Source organism: Strongylocentrotus purpuratus, unplaced genomic scaffold (assembly GCF_000002235.5).
Source record: "Strongylocentrotus purpuratus isolate Spur 01 unplaced genomic scaffold, Spur_5.0 spur5_scaffold_13, whole genome shotgun sequence".
In the NCBI taxonomy this organism is placed as follows: domain Eukaryota; kingdom Metazoa; phylum Echinodermata; class Echinoidea; order Camarodonta; family Strongylocentrotidae; genus Strongylocentrotus; species Strongylocentrotus purpuratus.
Genome location: NW_022145598.1, coordinates 10,083,748 through 10,103,301, shown reverse-complemented (window position 1 = coordinate 10,103,301; position 19,554 = coordinate 10,083,748). Strand labels below are relative to the sequence as shown.

General features: G+C 37.7%; 1 protein-coding gene across 1 annotated transcript in view; it reads right to left on the bottom strand.

Moving 5' to 3' along the window:
- Positions 1-8,680: 8,680 nt before the first annotated feature.
- Positions 8,681-19,554, bottom strand: part of LOC594091 (protein phosphatase 1G) — a 28,303-nt gene continuing 17,429 nt past the window's right edge. The window contains exons 6-9 of the mRNA XM_030983499.1: positions 17,533-17,767; positions 16,623-16,752; positions 15,707-15,809; positions 8,681-13,442 (exon numbers count right to left, since the gene is read on the bottom strand). Of these exons, the coding sequence (XP_030839359.1) occupies positions 13,257-13,442; positions 15,707-15,809; positions 16,623-16,752; positions 17,533-17,767 (654 nt within the window). The 3' untranslated portion in view covers positions 8,681-13,256. The remainder of the gene's footprint in view (positions 13,443-15,706; positions 15,810-16,622; positions 16,753-17,532; positions 17,768-19,554) is intronic.

Below are 19,554 nucleotides of genomic sequence, written 5' to 3'. Positions count from 1 at the left end.
GTCATCAAATGCATTGTCCCCGTTGACCACACGCCTACCACCCGCAACCACAGAGCAACAAGGAAGTGTCACAACACCCACAACGACTGATGAAGTGACATCTAAACCAGAAGCCACTAATGCGTTGTCTGATACAACACAGGTACTTTCGAGGTCGACGTTCACTTCGCCGACGAGTGCGATGACGATGTGTTTTTACCTGGCGAGATTAAAGCTGGAGTTAAGACGTTCGACAACGTCGCCAAAGTGCGTCGCATCAATGAAATCATCATCATCACCGCCACAATCATCGTGGGCTTCTGGAAACTCTGCTGAATTTGGAGGTAATAACATTGCGAAATGATATAAATATGTATGTGGTGTTCCGACTATTGCTCATGTGGTATTTGGTCCGGGCTTTATTGGTCAAAGACATAGGGTTAGGATCGCAACCGGGTTTGTTAGTTTTGGGTTAAGGTTAGGGTAAGGTATAGTTTTGGGGTTAGGGATGGGGAAGTTAGGAATTCGGTTAGAGTAAAACATATCCCGTGCGACGATTTTTCCCAGAGTATGCGTCGTACAACCGTGAATACAAACAAAAGACAATGATAAAGCGGGAAAATTCTGCAGAATCATAGCATGATAAACCACAAAATCCACAACCTCCAAACAGATAAAAAAAAAAAAAAAAAAATTGCTTAGCAAATAATACCAAAGCTTACATTTGGAAAATAGGATGTTCTATGTTTTACGGGGGCGCTGGCAAGAGATCAATAAATTGCATGAAATATAATAATAATATTGATCATAATTATAATAATAATAACAATAAATATTTCTTCACCCAGGGATGCCTCATCAGCTTCAATGCTGTTCTTCCATGCAATTATTACTACACCAGCAATTGCTAAGTACCCATACACACAGGGTGGAAAGTGCCCGGGAAAGTGGCACATGTGGATTAAAGTCTTGCCAAAGGACATTAGTACCGGACTCTGATTTGAACCCTCAACCGTTGGATTGAAAGTCAAATGTCATTTTCCCAAAGTTATAACACAGATTTCACTTAACTCATTAAAGCCCCACTACACTACTTATAGCTACTTGCGCCCTCTATATAGCAAACAATGCCTAATTGGTGACCGCTGGTCCTCCACGATCCCCTTTTTCTTATGTTAATTGAGAGCTGATTTGATAAGATAACCACCTGTCAGTGTCCACGCTGGGTGGTCTGATCCATCCTGGCCAAAATAGTGCAGACGGGCTTTAAGACACAGTGGTCCACGGATGTGGAATAATATTTCAATGGAATTAAAGAGTTCAACAAGTTCATCAAAGCAAAGTTCAAAAGGGTATATATTAATTATTATTCAAATCAAATTTACAATTTCCATTAACCCCCACCCTTCCTGTATGATTGCTGGTGTTTGTTTGTGTAGTGTGTTACTAGGATTACCTAGTTAATCTGTATAAATTTGTATTTTGTTAGTGCTATCGTTTATTCCATGTATTTTCCCCCTTACTGAGAACTACTCCTTACAAGTTTTTATAAACTTTTTGTTGTAGTTTCCGTTTTTTCTCTTACTATATATATATCTGCCATTTATCATAACATTGTTTTTATGCTTGAGAAGAATTAATAAATTGAACTAGACTAAACTGAACTGAACTGAATGAACCAATACACCACGACATCTCCATATCTCAATACACATTAGAAACCATGTTCGTATTACATGACTATATCATTGTCATATTCGCATATTTCAGTATGTTGCCCGCATATCGAAATTGATTTGGGAAGTTCGTTGGATCGTTGGTGAATTTGATAGGAAACAGACTATACAATTTGAAACTATTTCACGAAGAGAGGAGATGAAGAAAGGGTGACAAAATGAAGGGTAGTGGCGGTACAAAGAGAGATGAACATGATGAAGAAAGAGATAATGATATAGTCATATAATTGCATCTGCCATTAATTTTTTAACTAAGGGAAACATCTTAGCTACACAACTTTAGTCTCGTAACTATAAGCATTTTTAGATTGTTTGCCATATTCCTTCTTGCCTGAAGTCATCGCAATTTTCTAATTAGAAAGATGGTTTCATTGTTAAATCTAAATTGTTATGAATATTGTGCATTGATCAAAAGTGAACAAACCGTTCCCTACTTCCGGTAGCGCTACCCTTATCAGAGAAACCATTTCCAATATCTAATTATACTCCTACGCTTTATATATGTAAATCGATATGTGATTCTCCATCTCTCCATCTCTCCATTGATGAAAAGAAAGCAGGTTTCGAGGTACAATTATTGTTTGCCGACTGTTCATTTCCTGTGCCATTACCTCCATAATTCCCTCATATCGGAGCAGAGAGACAGTTTTTTTTTATCATCATAGGACGAAAGTAACAAAATCAATGCCATTTTTTTTAAAATTTTTAAATTAATCGTCATAACCAGCACCACCAACATCACCATCGTCATCATTATTTTCATTATTATGCTTTATTCAGCATTTTCAGTATAATTGTGAATGACAATTTGTGATCATAATCATTACTACCACCATTGCCATCATTATCATCATCATCATCATCATCATCACCATCGTCATCTTTATCCGTATTCTTGTCTTTATCACACAATTCACGATGATGATCGTCATCATCCCCGTCATCATCATCATCCTTATCGTCATCATCGTCACCTTTACTAGCCTCACCATTTTCTCTACAATTAGTGTTATCATTAACATCATCATAATCACATCATTATATTTGGCATCTGTCTTGTAGATACTCATGTTCATCACCATTATCATCATGATCATCATTATTATGTCTAAAAAGAATAAGGAAAAGAAGAAGTAAAAAAATCCCGCTCCGTTAAAGCGTTGCCATTTAGCGGTATTGTACTTTCGAATTCAAATTAAGCCTTTTTAGAAGAGTTCCTCGCCGTGAAATACTGATTTGTATACACAAAAAAATGAATAGGAAACAAATAATGTTGATTTATAAAACAAGTGCACTTCAGTACTTCATATATTACTAACGAGAAATTATTCATGAATCTACCTTAAAACCTATAATGCTTGGGTAAAAATGCAAATCTTACAAATATATTTTCCAGGCATTGCTAGTCAGCCCACGAAAGGCAGTAGTGTTCGGACCGCTACGCAGTTACCTAACGATGAAGGCATGATCGACCCACAAGTCAGAAAAAGTGAGTATGGCGCTTATGGAAACGTTTGCAATAAAAATGGAAAGTCCAGACCTTTTCATTCAATACATTGCCAGAAACTGTATCTTTAATTTCGCCTCTTTTAAAATACCAAACTGTATTAAAGTTTAATGCATTATTTTTGAAGTTTCAAGCTAATATTTACACGAGGTACCCTTTCCCCCCTGACAATTGTTATTTGAGGAAAACTAGGAGAATAAAAACAATCATCAGTTTCAGGAGGATCTGGCAGGGGGCAGTCACAAGACCCAAAATGTTATGGCAAGTAAAAAAAAAAGTAAGAAAAGAAAGAGCCTAATTTTCCTTCCTCCTTTTTTCGTCCACCCTAAAAATCATATTTTACTTCCCCTTGTTCCCCCCTCGAGTGGGGAATGGGGGGGGGGGGGGGGGGCAGGTACCCCCTGTATCCGCTGTGAGGGGCCAAATAAATGTAACGTTGCCAAATGCATTCCCTCTTTTAATTTTTTTGATATACGGGGCACTTGTGTCATTAGGCCACTGAGGACCGTGATATTCAGTCAATGTCCACGAGATATGCAATGAAATAGTCAATTCTTTGTAAAAGTGTCGTGGTCGAGTGGATATGTCACCGGACTGTGGATCACAAGGTCCGCGGTTCGAGTCTCGCTGCGGCACTAATGTCGACTCGACCCAGGTGAGGTAAATGGGTACCTGGCAGGAATTAATTTCTTAAAATGCTAGAGCGCCATAATGGCAGCTAGGCTAAAGCCGGGGTATCAATTTCCAAAAATGTGAACCGAATATTAATATTATTGTTATTTCCCCCCCCCCCCAAAAAAAAAAAATTGAGAAGGATACACTCGTTTTTATATGTGTTGTGGTATCATTGCTTTTCTTACAGATCAGAGCTATCTGTTTCCCATTTCAATAGTAGTTTTCGGGGCCGGCCTACCGACTATCATTGCCTGTTACTACCTCTGGAGAAAGTAAGTCTTGCTCACAACACACTTTGAAAGAAAAAAAAACCGTAATTAAACAACAACTCATATGCAGTTTATATAACTGAGCAAAAATTGAAAGTAAACTTAAAGTACATAAACATAAGTTATAAGTCAATTGTACATATTATTCATTTATAATAACAAAAAAGAAAACAACAAAAAACCGGAGGTTATTTTACTGGTACTCCCAGATCCCCCTCCCTCACACAAACACACACACACCCACAAAACACACACACACACCCACAAAACACACCACATTCATACACACAAGCATACAAAACCCACACCCTAAAACACATCTTATCACACACCACAACAAAAGTTGCCACGCTGTGAACATTTGCACATCTTATATTCCAACAGCTCACAAACAAACATACACACACACACACGCACACATTTTCGCAAACGCAAACATATCTACATAGGTCAAGCACTATTTTGGAATGAATATGCAGTACCTTTGTATTCATGTTGTTGTTTTTCTCTCGATATCATAATGGCTGCTTTTGAGATTTTAGAAAGGAAGTTAATCAATATTTATCTGTTAATAATAGATCATGATACAAATCCACTGAGACAGTTAATGAAATATTTTTAGACTGTAGCTTAAATATGTTCTAAGTTCTAATGCACGTATAATTTGGTTTTATGTAACGATGACTAGCAAGGAAAGATGCATACTTTGGAGAATTTTAGCTTGTTGAGTTATAAAATATATAGGAGTAATTTGATGATGTCTTTAACGGGCTCATAAGTTTAAGGCTATCAGTTTGTTGAGTTAAATCTTTCTTTAATTCTTTTACCATTGGGTTTTAAGTAAATACGTATTTCAAGAGAATACATGCATTGTTGAAAATCGGATAAAACTTAAATATTTGAAGGAACAATGTTAGAAAGATTTTTTTTAAAGTAACATGTAAAATACCTGCTACCTTGCCTTTAACCCCTTGCAGACCACGCCAACATTATGATGTTCTCTGTAAGCGATCCTCTAGCCGGAGAGGGAGGAACAAAGTCCAGACTCTACCGCTAAGCCGTCTGGTGTCAGATTTATAAAGAACTCAGCTTGATTCTGAATATTAAGGGGAATAGATCAAATATTCAGCATTCACATGCTTTGTACAGCACTTATTTAGTAATAAGCGACCGAGATACTATTGTTGGTTTTATTTGATGGATTTCCGAAAACTTATTTTGACAACATGAATTGCCAGTTCATACATTGAATTAAAACAAAACTTACATACCGCAGTTACACACAGTAATTGCAGTTTAGATTGTTTATTCAGGCAAAAATGCACTGAATACAAATGACAAAGAATCCACGGCCCCTCGAATTAGAACGCTTATAAACACCTGTATAAAGCGCCCTATACATGTAATTATTATTAGAACGAGCCATAACATGTACATTTCCCGAATGAATGAATGAACATTTTTATTGATACACATGTATATTTTGTATACATAATCGTGCAAAATAGAGCTAAACATGAAGTGAAATGAAAGTGATATATTTTATACTTGGTATTGAGGCCCTTACCTTTTACTTGAAAACACTGCCTCGACAATAATTGATGTACATAAGTTCAGTATCTTTATTGTTTTCAATTGAAAGTCTGCTTATCAAATATTTGGTTTTCATCTTTCTACTTGTTGTCTATACGTATATTTCACGGCTTGGAATTTTTCATCAAAGTGTCTTAATTTGTTTTCTTCACAATCATCTTAATTGTACCCTTGTGGAATATTGGGATCTCATTTCAGTTTAAAGGTAAATAATATGAATAGAATTTTAGGGTAGGCCTATATATTTAGAAATGTCAAGTTACAAATGTAATCATACTGGAATCCGTATATGAATAGCTGAAATGGAAAAATGTACTAAAATGTTACTAGAATCAAATCATATAACTTGTGAAGATTTAATACTAGGGTGATCATACTGCCTGTACAAACAGTCTGCCCTACGAACACACATACACACACAACAGCAGTCAGTTGGTAGAAATATAATTTTTTTTGTAAATTTATTTTAAAAAAAACTAAACAATATTTTTATTTCACATATTTTTCAAGCATACCTTTAACTACAATTCTGTGTAGTTTCATTGTTTTAGGCATGTGGGAAATATGTTAAATTATTTAATTAGAATATTTTCTTTTCAGCCATGTGTGACATGGCCCGCTGATCGCCCATTGACTCGCACTGCTATTCTGCGTGGTGAAAATGCACCTCAATGTATAAAACTTCCCTACAAGAAAGGCAATATCCTCATGTGTTTCACTCATTGAATCATTTTTTCATTTACACTCTAGGTAGCAACAACTGTACTTGGGTTACCAAACTTTTTGTTACTCTGAAATTCAGTCCCTGTGGAATGTTATGGCCTGTTGAATGGTTTCTCGGAAAATCATCATAAATCCTCAAATCTGACATCTTTTAAAAAGCCAAATATACTGTGATGTAGCTGAAAGTCTGCAAATTCTTATCATATCATCGGTTTTTCTGTATAATTTGTGAAACACATGAGGAAATAGCTGTGACGGTGATCCAAGTAATTTCCATCGCCATATTTAATTGGCATTGCAAAAATATTTGGAATTTAATGTTAATATTTGGTGTAAATATGATCTATGAATATATGATTTAAAAAATGCCAACAAAATGAACAGTTTGACTTTCTTAATTTGCATAATGAGAGCGCGAATATTTAATTAGCTGAAATGACCTAATTTGCATATTTGATGAAAATTCATGATTTTTTTTAAAATTTCAAATGAAATATATTTCCATACCTGTCTGATACAAATAGGTTTCACTGATGTACCATGTTCGGTTTTGATTTGATTACATATGCGCATATTAATTAGGCGGACTTAGTTATTTTTACAACTTTTTCATATCTGCAGATTCGCAAAAATGGCAAAAATTACTTATTTTGTTGGCTTCTGTTTTCAAAACGGTAATAGATATATGAATTTTCTTTTATTGTATTTTTTACCACAAAGATGATCGATATTTGAGTGTCTGATAATTTATTTTATTATTTGTCTCGAAGAAAGTGATCAATTAAGTTGTCAACTTTGTCGAAGTTTGCCAGTTTTGCCAATTTGACCATTTCTGGCAGGTTTTTCGGTAATTTTGCGATATAAAAAAAATGGTATAAAATCACAACGCATTGACCGATTTTAATTTTGTTTTTTGTATTTTGAAGCTTTCATAAAGCTTGATCATTTGCAACTATCAAATAACATGTGTTTGTGGTACTTATTTTTTTGTGTGCTATACCTATTAATACTGCATTTGATTTGATTAAACAAAGAAGTTAGAAGTAATGCATAGAAGACCGCACTGCCAACGGATCTCCATTTTTTCATTCAGATATTCCTACCTATCACGATATGCAACAATAATTGTGCAACAAGTTCGTTGTAAAGACGCTTTCCTACCCTACATTCTCCCACACCCAAAACACGTCCACACAGACATACAATATCAGATGTAACACACAACCGTCACACTCATCACATTTCCACACACTCGTCACACTCCACACAAAAATTAAACACCCACTCAACCCACTCATACACAACCATCACACTCATCACATTCCCACACAAACATTAAACCCCCAACCCACTCATACACAACCATCACACTCCTACAAACCGTCACACATTCACCGCACACCCTCAAAACCATAACACTCCCTCACAACCATTACACACCCACCAAACTATGGTTTGTATCCGTTTGGTTTACTACTAGTTCGTAATATGAAACCCAGTTGGTCTATTCCCCCTATTGTCTACACCGGCCTAGCCAGTCTACTATCCAAATGGTCAAATAATCATTCCATCTACTTATCATTTGGTCTATGACCATTTATGCTGATAGTCATTTGGTCTTATTGCCAGTCGGTCTATATTCCTCTCTCGTCTACCATCCATTATGGTCTATAGTCATTTGGTGATTATCATTATTTGTGATTAAATGATAATTAGACAACATGGATAGTAGCCGAAATGGGCATTAGACCAACTGGGAATTAGACCGACTAGAAATTAGACCAAATGGGTAGTATAGTAAACCTATTGGAGATTAGACCAAATGGAAACTAGACCAAATGACTATTAGCCTAAATTCATGGTCATTAGACGAAATGATAATTAGACGAAATGAGTATGAGACAATGTGGACATTAGACGGGCTGGGTGTAGACCAAACAGCAACTTGCCCAAACCGTACACTCCCACAAGCCATCACACAACCGGACATCCATCACACTCCCACACTACTATCACACACCCACACGGTGTGCAATGAGTTTGTGGTATAGACGTACGCCTACCCTACAGACTTCAAACATCAAAAACCATAAAAAACATGCCCACATACCAACCCTCACAACCATAACACGCCCACATACCCAACACACACACACAATCAACCCACACGCTGAAAGTATGCTCATGTCAGGCAAATGTGTAGCAAATTTGCATTGTTCTATTTATTCCAACATATGAAACATAATCATCAATTAAGATTTCTGTTTTCTTCCCAACAAAAACAAACATACATGTACAATGTAGAACAGTGACGACTGATCATGTCCTTTTGAAAATAACCGTAATGTCCTTGCTCCGAAAGGACAGGCACTAACAGAAAAAAAAATGTAAAATAGAGCAATTTGATTGGTGAGGGGTCATTTACAGGTGAAATGTTGTGGATTGCTTTAAGCTTTAAAGTCCTAATTCAATAGAAACTAGTCCCAATTAATGAAAATGCATTTTGGAACAGATTGTTATTTGGGATAGTTGATCATGTAAAATAAGTTATTAGCCTACCATGAGAGTTGTAAGCTCAAAACCACTATCAAGTCTCCAAAATTTGTTTGTTGTAGTTGATTGATAATTCCGAGTTTATAAGCTTTTTAGTCTCATTATCAAAAAAATAATCACTCCCCCATTCTGCAAATCGACATTTCCATCAGGCTGCCTGGCCAGAAATCTCCAAATTTCGTCATGAATCCTTGTGTGTATTTTAAGAGAACAAATGACATTTATTTGTAATCTTGAACATTCAGTGTAATTTTCGTTTGATTCTGTGAGAATTAGTTTTTTTTTTTTTTTTACCAGAACTCACCTTTATCTTATCTACAACAAGGTATGGCGGTGGCCATTGCAGACGAGTATGGGTTCTGATCCGAAGATATATTTTACCAAAAGAAAAACCTCTTCCTCATTAATGCGATTGGCCAAATTGCAAAGAATGACCTTCAGGCAATTCCAATAGCCTTGTCCATCAGCCTTCAAAATTTGCAAAAAATGACTTATTAGGCTATCCAAACATGATGGGATATAGAATACTTGGTAGTCCTAATTAGTCTCTTTAGAAAATTGTTAAAAATCTTTGGAATTGTTTTGTTTGAACCCTTTCAGTGCCAAGGCAAATTTAGGCATAATTTTAGAGATGAGAATAATAGATCGACCCGACTCATTTCTTGATGTATTCATTACAGATAAAGATCCTACGAGACTTAAAGTTCAAGTTGCTCAAGCGTGGGTATATAGACGGCAGCACACGGACATATGCACTGGAGCGTAATACTCGGTGGCTCAGTGTTATGTAGTGATCACCAAGTTGCCTACTTCACGAATGAACATTTTTAAAGGCCGAGTATTCTACCTCTCACTGCTGTAATATTTTTTCAATTACGCCATGTTTCGATGAAGGCGTACATAGAGCGACTTCCTGTTCCGTGACCGAAGCATCATCATGCGTGCCTCATGCAGTTGGTGATGCATTATGGGACGTCACATGGCTGTCGACAAGTCGAGACATTGTGAGCAGCAGATGGCAGTGTTCGTAAATCTAGTGTAACGTCAGCAGCATACCACGTCTTTAACTTTAATTTTTTAGCCAACATAGAATACACTGGATGTACAGAGGAAACTTGTTTAAAGCCCCACTGTCCTACTTGTAGCTACTTGCTCCCTCTATATAGAAAACTTCCCCAATCGGTGCCTGTTGGTCCCCCATGATCCTCTTTTTCTTATGTTAGTTCAGAGCTGAGTTAATGAGATAGCCACCTGTCAGTGACCTCGCTGTGTGGTCTAATCCCTTCTGGCCCAGTAGTATTGACTGTCTTTAATATAAAGAACTCTGATATTGAGAAGCCTCATAAACCAAGTTAATTTTGCTGGTTCCAACACTTTATATTCTTTAAAAAAAAAAGTTAATCCTGATATAACTACCGGTAGATAATTTTCTAGGTCCAAATGTACCGATCATAATGAGTTCCCACTGTATTGGAATATTTCTCAGCCCAACAGATAACGAGAACAACAATTTGTAACATGTGTCGGGAAGATAAAAAGAACCCGGACAGCACAAAGCATTTCAACAAATAACACCACATCATCAATTGAATATAAAAATAGGTTTACGTGGCTGTCTTTTCAGCAAATAAAAATCACTGGAAAAATTAGTACCACTATATTTGAACACCGGTAAAGCTGCTTTTATCTATCAACTGAAAAAATATACATGTACATGTGTATGTGTGCTTGCACTTTATACACGTGTGCTGTATACGACTCGTATCGATGATCAATTTTGAAGTTCTCAAATCGAATTACTTTCAGCAATTTTCGATTGCATAATACATCTTACAAAATGTGAAAACGTTTGTACAAATTGAAGGTAGGAACAAGGACTGACAATTTCTGAGGAATTCAACATTATTGAAACTTACAAACAATTGACCATTAATTAGGCCTTATTACAATGAACTTCTTAAAGTTCTTGAAACAGATGTCATAATTACTCTCTTAATGTCTACAATATACAGAGAGGAATAACTGAAACTCATGTACATGCAGATCAAGAAAAATATCTTTTTTGTCTTCCTTCAGATCATTATCGTGACATTTAATTACAAAATGATTTAATTCAATCTTTGGAAGATTCAATCTATTTTCTCTGTCAGGGACAACTAAGGTCCCCATTTCACAGTTGTGATATAAAACAGTTGACATACTGTATATTCGAACCATAGGCTACAGAATGGAATGCATTATCAGAAACAGGAGCCTGGCAACACGGAACTTACACAAAACGCAGGTCACAACACGCAAGAAAAATTGTATCATCGTCTACTTGAACGGTGATCCGACATTTGTTCTGGCGACATTTGTCAAAGAAAATGGTGTTAGGGTTTGGGATTCAAGCGAGATATGGGTTAGGTTGAGTGAACTCCTAGAATAATTTGAAGACCACATACATATACGATCAGGAAGCATAGTATATATACAAAACTAAAGACTGTGGACTTGATTGTCACTACTAAAGCTATGCCATTGCAGCACTGTCCACAAGAAAGAGGATTACAAGCACCTTTGATTCATTCCTTTGGTGAAGAATGTGAGAAACTATCAAGAAAGAGTTCCTCACTTGAGCAGCATGACAGAAACTGTATCTGTCGTGAGCATTCAGAGACTTCAAAACCTTGATCCTGCATTCCCGTATTAATCATATATATTAATCATATATTTGATTATATTGTAGTATAACTAGTCCAGTAATTTAGTAAGATGTAGAGGGCGTTGTAACTGATTGTGAGAAGATACATGTACATCGTAAGATGTCAGTCAGTCAATGTTGACCTGTCGTTGCGACAGGTACAAGAAACGAGATGGAGTCACCTGAACTGCAAATACTCTGCAAGTGTTATTTTTTTAGTCCTGTCATACATTCAGTGGTTGCGGGCGGGAGTGAGTGAATGAGAGCTAGTCCACGTTTTTCTTTCACGATATACTTTTCTGAGAGCCCACTGTGAGATCGTTGATGAATGATTGTCGAGAGCGTGGACCGGGTTTTGAGAGACTGCAAGGCAGAACGCTACCCCGGCAGAGCCCGGTTACGCCAGAATATTTTGACTTGGCACGTTCTTTTCAGGTAGTCACTTGTGAACGCCGCATATTTCTGGTACCATGACAGAGGAGGTACGACATAATAATAAAGATTGAACGAAGAGAAAACCTTTCAAGTATCACAACTAAGTGTGGAGGTGGAAATACCAGGCAGAAAAGTTGTTGTTGCTGTGATATATAGGTACCTAGTCATCATGAGCAAATAATGATTTGAGAAAGAGAATGAGAATAGACTGGTAGAAGCACTCCACAACTCTGTAGACGTGCGCCCCCCAATGTCCAGTTGTAGGATATCTTTGCTGGTGTGTACTTAATAGGGTGAATACAGACTTGTGAGAAAAGACAGGTGACAGTTCATGTGACAGTCCAGGGGGGTGCTTCACAAAACTTGTCATCCGTGACAAATGACAGGCTTTGTTATAAGCTACTGAAATCCTTGCTTCTAATTGGTTATCAGTAGATTTGTCACTCTGTTTTGTCAATTGTCATTGAAAAAAGGCTTCGTGAAACACCCCCAGGGCTTTGGAAAAGATGGTTACACTGGTCAGAAGTCAGAAGTCCACTCTAGCATCAAGTTCGTTCAAACAAAAGCATGAAAATGAGAAATAAAATAAATAGGGGATTTTTTAAAAGGCATGAAAGTTATGAATTTTGCAAGTTGTTATTGATCAAGCGCATATTGGCAATATACTTTGACATACAGTGTACATGTCCTTTCTACGCACCTCTCCCCCATGTTCTGCACGAGGAAATTCAAATTAATTTCAATTTGATTTAAAATGAGATATCGTTTTCCTTATACCCCTGCCCTAGAGATATGACTGGACACATGTTTTTTTACAACAGGCTCTATACAAAAAGATTAATTTAATTCATCAACAATCATGGAATTGGAAATTTATGGACTTACAGTACAGGGTAAAGGGAGAGGTATGTCACAAAGTTGCTAATTAGCCTGTGATTGATTGCAACTTTAAAAAATTGATAACTTTCTTATTCTGTATCGGATTTGCCCCTAAAAAAACTTCACCGATTTGATTCTCTTCTTTTTTCTGCTCTCAATAAACCAACTTATTTCACGAGTCGACTTCCACTTTCCGACAGAGGAGTAACTGCATAGGTCGAAGGTCAATGTCTTGGTTTCTTGCTGTCCGTCTCTTCCGGTTTATCCTCGGCCGATTTTCTCTTGGCGCTGACCGAAGCCCCCGAGATGGAGTCTGCGCCGTTGCTGTGGAATTGTACAATGACGCAGGTCATGTTGTCGCACCCGGTTCCGTCGCCAGATGTGTCGGGTGATAAGCAGAAATCAAAGAGCTGGGGGAAGATTGAAAGAAGGAAAAGAGATACATATAATTATAAATGGACATAAAAATATGACCGTAAAACATTTCAGATGGAGTCTGAGCCATCGTAAGGGAATTGTACAATGAATATATTGTCACACCCTGTTCCATCACCCGCCGTGTCAGGTGCTAACCAGAAGTGAAAGAGCTGGAGAAGGAGTTAAAGATACTATGTCCCTTTTGCGACCAACATCAAATTTTGTAGAACTTTGCAGGAATTCTGAATATGTCATGTATGTCCTATCTGTGAAATTTAAACGTTAGCAGTGTCCTAATTTTCAAATTATGCAAGGAAACCTGTTTTTCCAATTATCGATCAAATTATTGACCGCTGCGCCGGTAGAGTATAAAACACGCTTGCTTACATTAGTTTTTATCACCTGACAAAGTGTTGCAGCGGCGCACGAAACGTCGTGATCTTTTAGATTGACCACATTGCGAGACAAACGAATATCACTAGCGATACTATTCACGAAACCTGTTTACTTGCTAGACTTTACTGTCAGACACTATTGAGTGACTGACTGGCTTTTTTTTCTTCTTTTTTGGTAAAAAAAGCTGTAAAAGGTACATGAGCATTTGTCTACATCAATAACCCACTTCTTGTAATGGCCAAAATTAAACTGATTGAATCTTTGCGCAGCATAAAACGTATGACCAATTGGTACAATGGTCTGAAAATCAGACTATTACTTACTGGCTCTATAGCTTAAGTCGATTCGACAACTAATAGTCATCATTTTCGAGCCCCTTTTTTTTTATAGGGAAGTTCTAAATTAGTATTATCTTTCAAATGCCGTTGGAATTTAACCTTTTCATTTTTTTGGCCTGCAAATGGGACATAGTACCTTTAAGGAATGAAAAGATGTAAAATTTCACAGAAGCAAAATGGCTTTCAGCCCTCTACCAAGAACTGAGTTGGTTAAATTAATATATTGTATAGACTCAAGTCTCCAATAGTCTGAAATATTAACTACTCCTTTATTAAAGTAGCTCATGCGTGGGTATATAGAGGGCAGCACACTGAGACAACAGGTATTACGCTCTCATGTGTACTAGTGTCCCTAATATGCGTATGTCCGTACAGGAGCGTAAAACCTGTTTGCTCAGTGTTCCCTGAGTTGCCTACTTCATGAACGACTATATACCCCCGCTTGAACATCTTTTAACTCCCAAACTATTCTAAACTTCTAGGGTTGTCACGGTATAAGATTCTCATGACTTTACATAAAAAGTACTGACATAAAACTTGTAAAAGGTAATGGGGAAGACTACACCAGATGCCAAGGAACAAGGAATAGTCCAGAGGTCAACACTGTGATCAGTGAAAAAAATACATGGCGTCTCAGGGCGAAATAGCCCCCGAAATGCCCCAAAGAGCCCCCGAAAATCAGAAAAGAGCCCCTTTAAATTTGCATAGAGTTCAATGCAAAACAAATTTTAGAATGTTATTTTCATGCAGGCAAGGTTGAAAAGTAGCCCCCGAAATATAAATATTAATTTTTTCCCTGACTGTGATCTGCCTACAGCTTGACCAGGGTTAAAGGTTTGCTGTGTCAAGACGAAAACGATTATCCTGTTGATACACATCTATAAAAACCCTTGCAAATGCAAACACACAGTATGTACCAATGGGATATCTTTTAACATATGTAACGGCTGTGCCAAACTTGAATCACGTACTGGAATCCAACCGTCGGCTAATATTTGCTTGGTATTGGGACACGTATGTTAAAAACAAAACAAAATACTATAAAACTAGATGGATTTTCGAAAATGATGCCTCCGCCATAGAGCGATGTTACGAACCAAAACAGAAGCAATTTTTAAAATTCAAGTTTGATTGTAATCCATTAACAGGTTCTTAGAATATCGTGATTATAAGCTATTTTTTATTTACATGTATGACCCTTTGATCTTTGACCTCATGACCCTAAAATCTAATCAGTTCATGGGCTCTGCAAGATACATACATATCTTGAGTTTGATGGTAATCCATCTGTCGGTTCTAATGATAATGTGATCACAAGCTATTTGTGCATAATTAATGAGCCCTATGACCCCAAAGTCTAATCAGTTCACTGGCTCTGCAAGATACATACATGACCCAAGTTTAGTGGTAATCCTTACATCAGTTCTTGAGATAACGCGACCACAAGAACGGGACGTACAGACAACCTCAAAATATATTGCCTTCGGCTACTTTGTAACAGAGGCATAAAATATTATACTCACCTCTTCACAAATCTTGGAAAGTTTATTACTTTGGTCGGACTCTCTTGAATTTTCCAGTCTGTGCGTTACAAAGTCAATCACATCTTGACTGGTCATGGCATTCCTGTAATAAAGGTGATATCAGAGTAATCTACCTCAGTAATCAAAGAAGTTTATGTAATTTCACTAATAAGCCATTTTCGCAATGCGATCTAATTTCATGCACACATATTTCAGTGCCTCGTCACAAATTATTTTATTCTCCTGTTATGAAAGTATCTCAATAGTCAGGATGCGAATTGTGTACATTTATTGTTGTTAGGTAGGAGAAGCCATATTTTTCGTCTTACCGAGCAACAATTAATATATGCAGAGATGCCAACCTTCTTCAACAAACAAAAAATATTTTTAAGAGCAAAAAACAGTATTTTTGAAAAAAATTTCACCTTAAAAAATTGCCCCACCAAGCAGCTTAAAGAAAAACTTTAGTACTGGTAATGCGATTGCATTGTGAAAGAAAAGGTGTGGAAAGGATCAGAAACAGTTGATCATGTAGCATGAAAGTATTGGTGTGCACTGCAAGGTTCTGGAGTCATCATAATCATAATAAATTTGACCGAGTCTTGGTAAAGTAACAAGCAATCACATAGAAAGCTATATATGGGAAAACACACATGGTGTCGGGGCTAGTACTACCTTGATTTCCTTGATTTTCTATGCTTATTACTCAGCCAGTATACATTTTCTTCCAAAATTGTTTGGCACATGTCATTTATTTGTAATCTTGAACATTCAGTGTAAGTTTCGTTTGATTCTGTGAGAATTATTTCATTTTTTTTTACCAATACTGGAGTTTATCTTTAACCCTATTTAGCCCGGTGGGCGGCTTTAGAAGCCCCCCCTCCCGACATTTTTTCGCGACATGAATTATACATACCAGATGCCATCACATGCAACGACCATGAAGTCGTCTTGCTCTGTGAGTGTGGCGGTTTTGATATCAGGGAAGGCACTTATCATCTGTTCTTCAGGAGGTAGAGATGTCGTCATCTTATAGCAATGGTCACCTGTTGATGAGAAAGGTACAGAATGGGTACAAGAGTGCGGTCAATTTACAAATGTTACCGGTCAAATGACCGAGGTGAGAATGTTTGATTTTCTTCCTTCACTGCAGACAAGGATTCTAACTAAAAAGAGTAAAAAAGATGGTTGTAATTTTAGTCACTATCTATGAATTTAAGACTATTTATTATAAAATTCTGATCAATATTCTCTGTTTTTTATTGCAACCAAAACTTGAGGTTGGATTTCATATAAAAACAAAGACTATAAACATATACCGGTACTGCAGAACAAGATTAACTTTGTGTCATGAAGCTTCCACAGATAGAATTGTTTAGGACGGCCATTTTCATGGAAAGAAAGAAATTTTCATAAACAGCTAAAATTATGCATTGTGCTGATTGTGATTGATTCAATTAGACACAATCTACTGTTCAACACCTGGGTGGAGAGAAGCAATGTTGATAAATTGCCCAAGGGCACAAGTGCCGCGCCGGGGCTCGAACCAACAACCTCTTCATCCCAAGTCTAGGGATTAAACCACTCGACTATGACACCTCTACAAACATCTCAAATTTCTTTTGCTTAAAGCCCATCTGTACTAGTTTGGCCAGGGGAATTAGACCTCACTGCAAGGTCACTGACAGGTGGTTACCTCATCTAATCAGCTCTCAATTCACATAAGAAAAAGGGGATCATGGGGGACCAATGGTCACTGATTAGGAATTGTTTGCTATATAGAGGGCGCAAGTAGCTATAAGTAGTGCACTGGGGCTTTAACTCACCAAATGCTCTTGAGAGGTTGAGTCCCCCGTTGACCCTCCCGTCCGGCGTGACCTTCCCGCCTGCCTTCTCTATCCTTCTCAGCTCAACATCGTCCTCGGGCTTGTGATCGTACGACATGTCAAGGGCCACCCCGTCCCGCGACAGCACGCATCGTGAATCGCCGATGTTTGCGACGGTGAGTGTTTTTCCTCTGAGGAGCGCCACCACAGCTGTTGACCCGCTGTCACTGCCAGGCTGTAAAATAGAGACACAAAAAGAGAGAGATTGATTGGTTGATCAGGGTTATAAGAGAGAGCTGATTGATTGATCAGGGTTATCAGAGAGAGATTGATTGGTTCATCAAGGTCATTAGAGAGAGATTGATTGGTTGATCAGGGTTATCAGAGAGAGAATGATTGGTTGATCAGGGTTATTAGAGAGATTGATTGGTTGATCAGGGTTATAAGAGAGAGCCGATTGGTTGATCAGGGTTATTAGAGAGAGATTGATTGGTTGATCAGGGTTATAAGAGAGAGCTGATTGGTTGATCAGGGTTATCAGAGAGAGATTGATTGGTTGATCAGGGTTATTAGAGAGAGATTGATTGGTTGATCAGGGTTATAAGAGAGAGCTGATTGGTTGATCAGGGTTATCAGAGAGAGATTGATTGGATCTGTCCTTGTCCAAACCTGCCAACCTTTCACAGCAAAAATTAGGAATACAGTCTATGTTGTATATGTTTTTCACACAAATATTCAGAAAAGAGAGGAATCTAGGGTTCAAACCAATAGCTTGACGGCCCAAAATAGGAATGATTGGCAGCCACGAACTAAAGACATGAAAACAGTATCACATGAATTTCTATCAAATCTAAAACCAAAATATTTGTTGAGATATTATATTGAGAAGAGAGAAAGCCTCATCATTGAATTTCATGCACAGAAACGGTTTATAAAAATTAGACATTGATCATCACATGAGCCAATGAAGCGTCCGTTTGGAGCCAAAAGGGCCGTATCAATATTCTATCTCTTAACAGACGATATACATGTACCGTAATTAACGTTGTATAAACCGCCCTCGTATATATTTTTGTGTGTAAGATCATTGATGTAAATTAAAAAACAGTAGGGGGCCTAGGATAGAACCTTGTGGTACACCATGTAATAGAAGAAAAATTGGAGGAATTATTATTATTAACTACATATTGAGATCTATCAGAAAGATTACTTTCAAACCAAGATGACAGACAAATTTGAGTGTTGTTCTAGTTTCCGAGTGGTGAGTCAACACACCGGTCACCTAGCTGGGAGACATTGCCAGGCATAGCGCCAGGTAGAGGGGCATAAATCGAAACTTTAAAAAAAAAAAAATATATAATTGTGTACCGTGTATAAGCCGCACCCCCTGAATTTTTTTTCGGCGGCAGAAAGGTGCGGTTAATACACTGTTAATTACGGTAATAGGTATTTTAAAACAAAGAAAGAAACCTAACATGTTGTTACTTTATACTCAGAGATAGGTCAGAGCAATGTTATTAAAGAATGTGTTCTATACCCATATAGGTGTACAGGCCTCGAATTACATCAAATTTGGGTCAAGGCCACTTTTTTGAGAGGGCACAAATCCACTGAAAGGGGCACAAATCTATCCTAAGGGGCACTAAGGCCAACATGGAAAGTGCGCGTAAAATCACCTCACGCCGTTGTTTTCAAGGTGGGGGGGGGGGGATATGTGTACCCAGGGGCGGATCCAGGATTTCTTCCTTAGGGGGGGGGCCCACTTTTTTTTTTTGTCCCCCAAAAAAATCGCAACGACTCAGCCAGCCGCTGAATAAGCGGGGGGGGGGGGGGGGGGGGGGGGGGGGGGGGGGTAAGAGGACACTTTTTTGTCTCGAAATTTGAAAATTTGACATTTTGTTCCCTTTGGGGAGGGGTGGGGGGGGGGTGAGGTCACCTTTTTTAGATCAGCCATTGGCATAATTTTTTTGTGTGTGTGTGTGTGTTTCATTTGAAAAAAAAAAGGGGGGGGGTTTGCTTCAA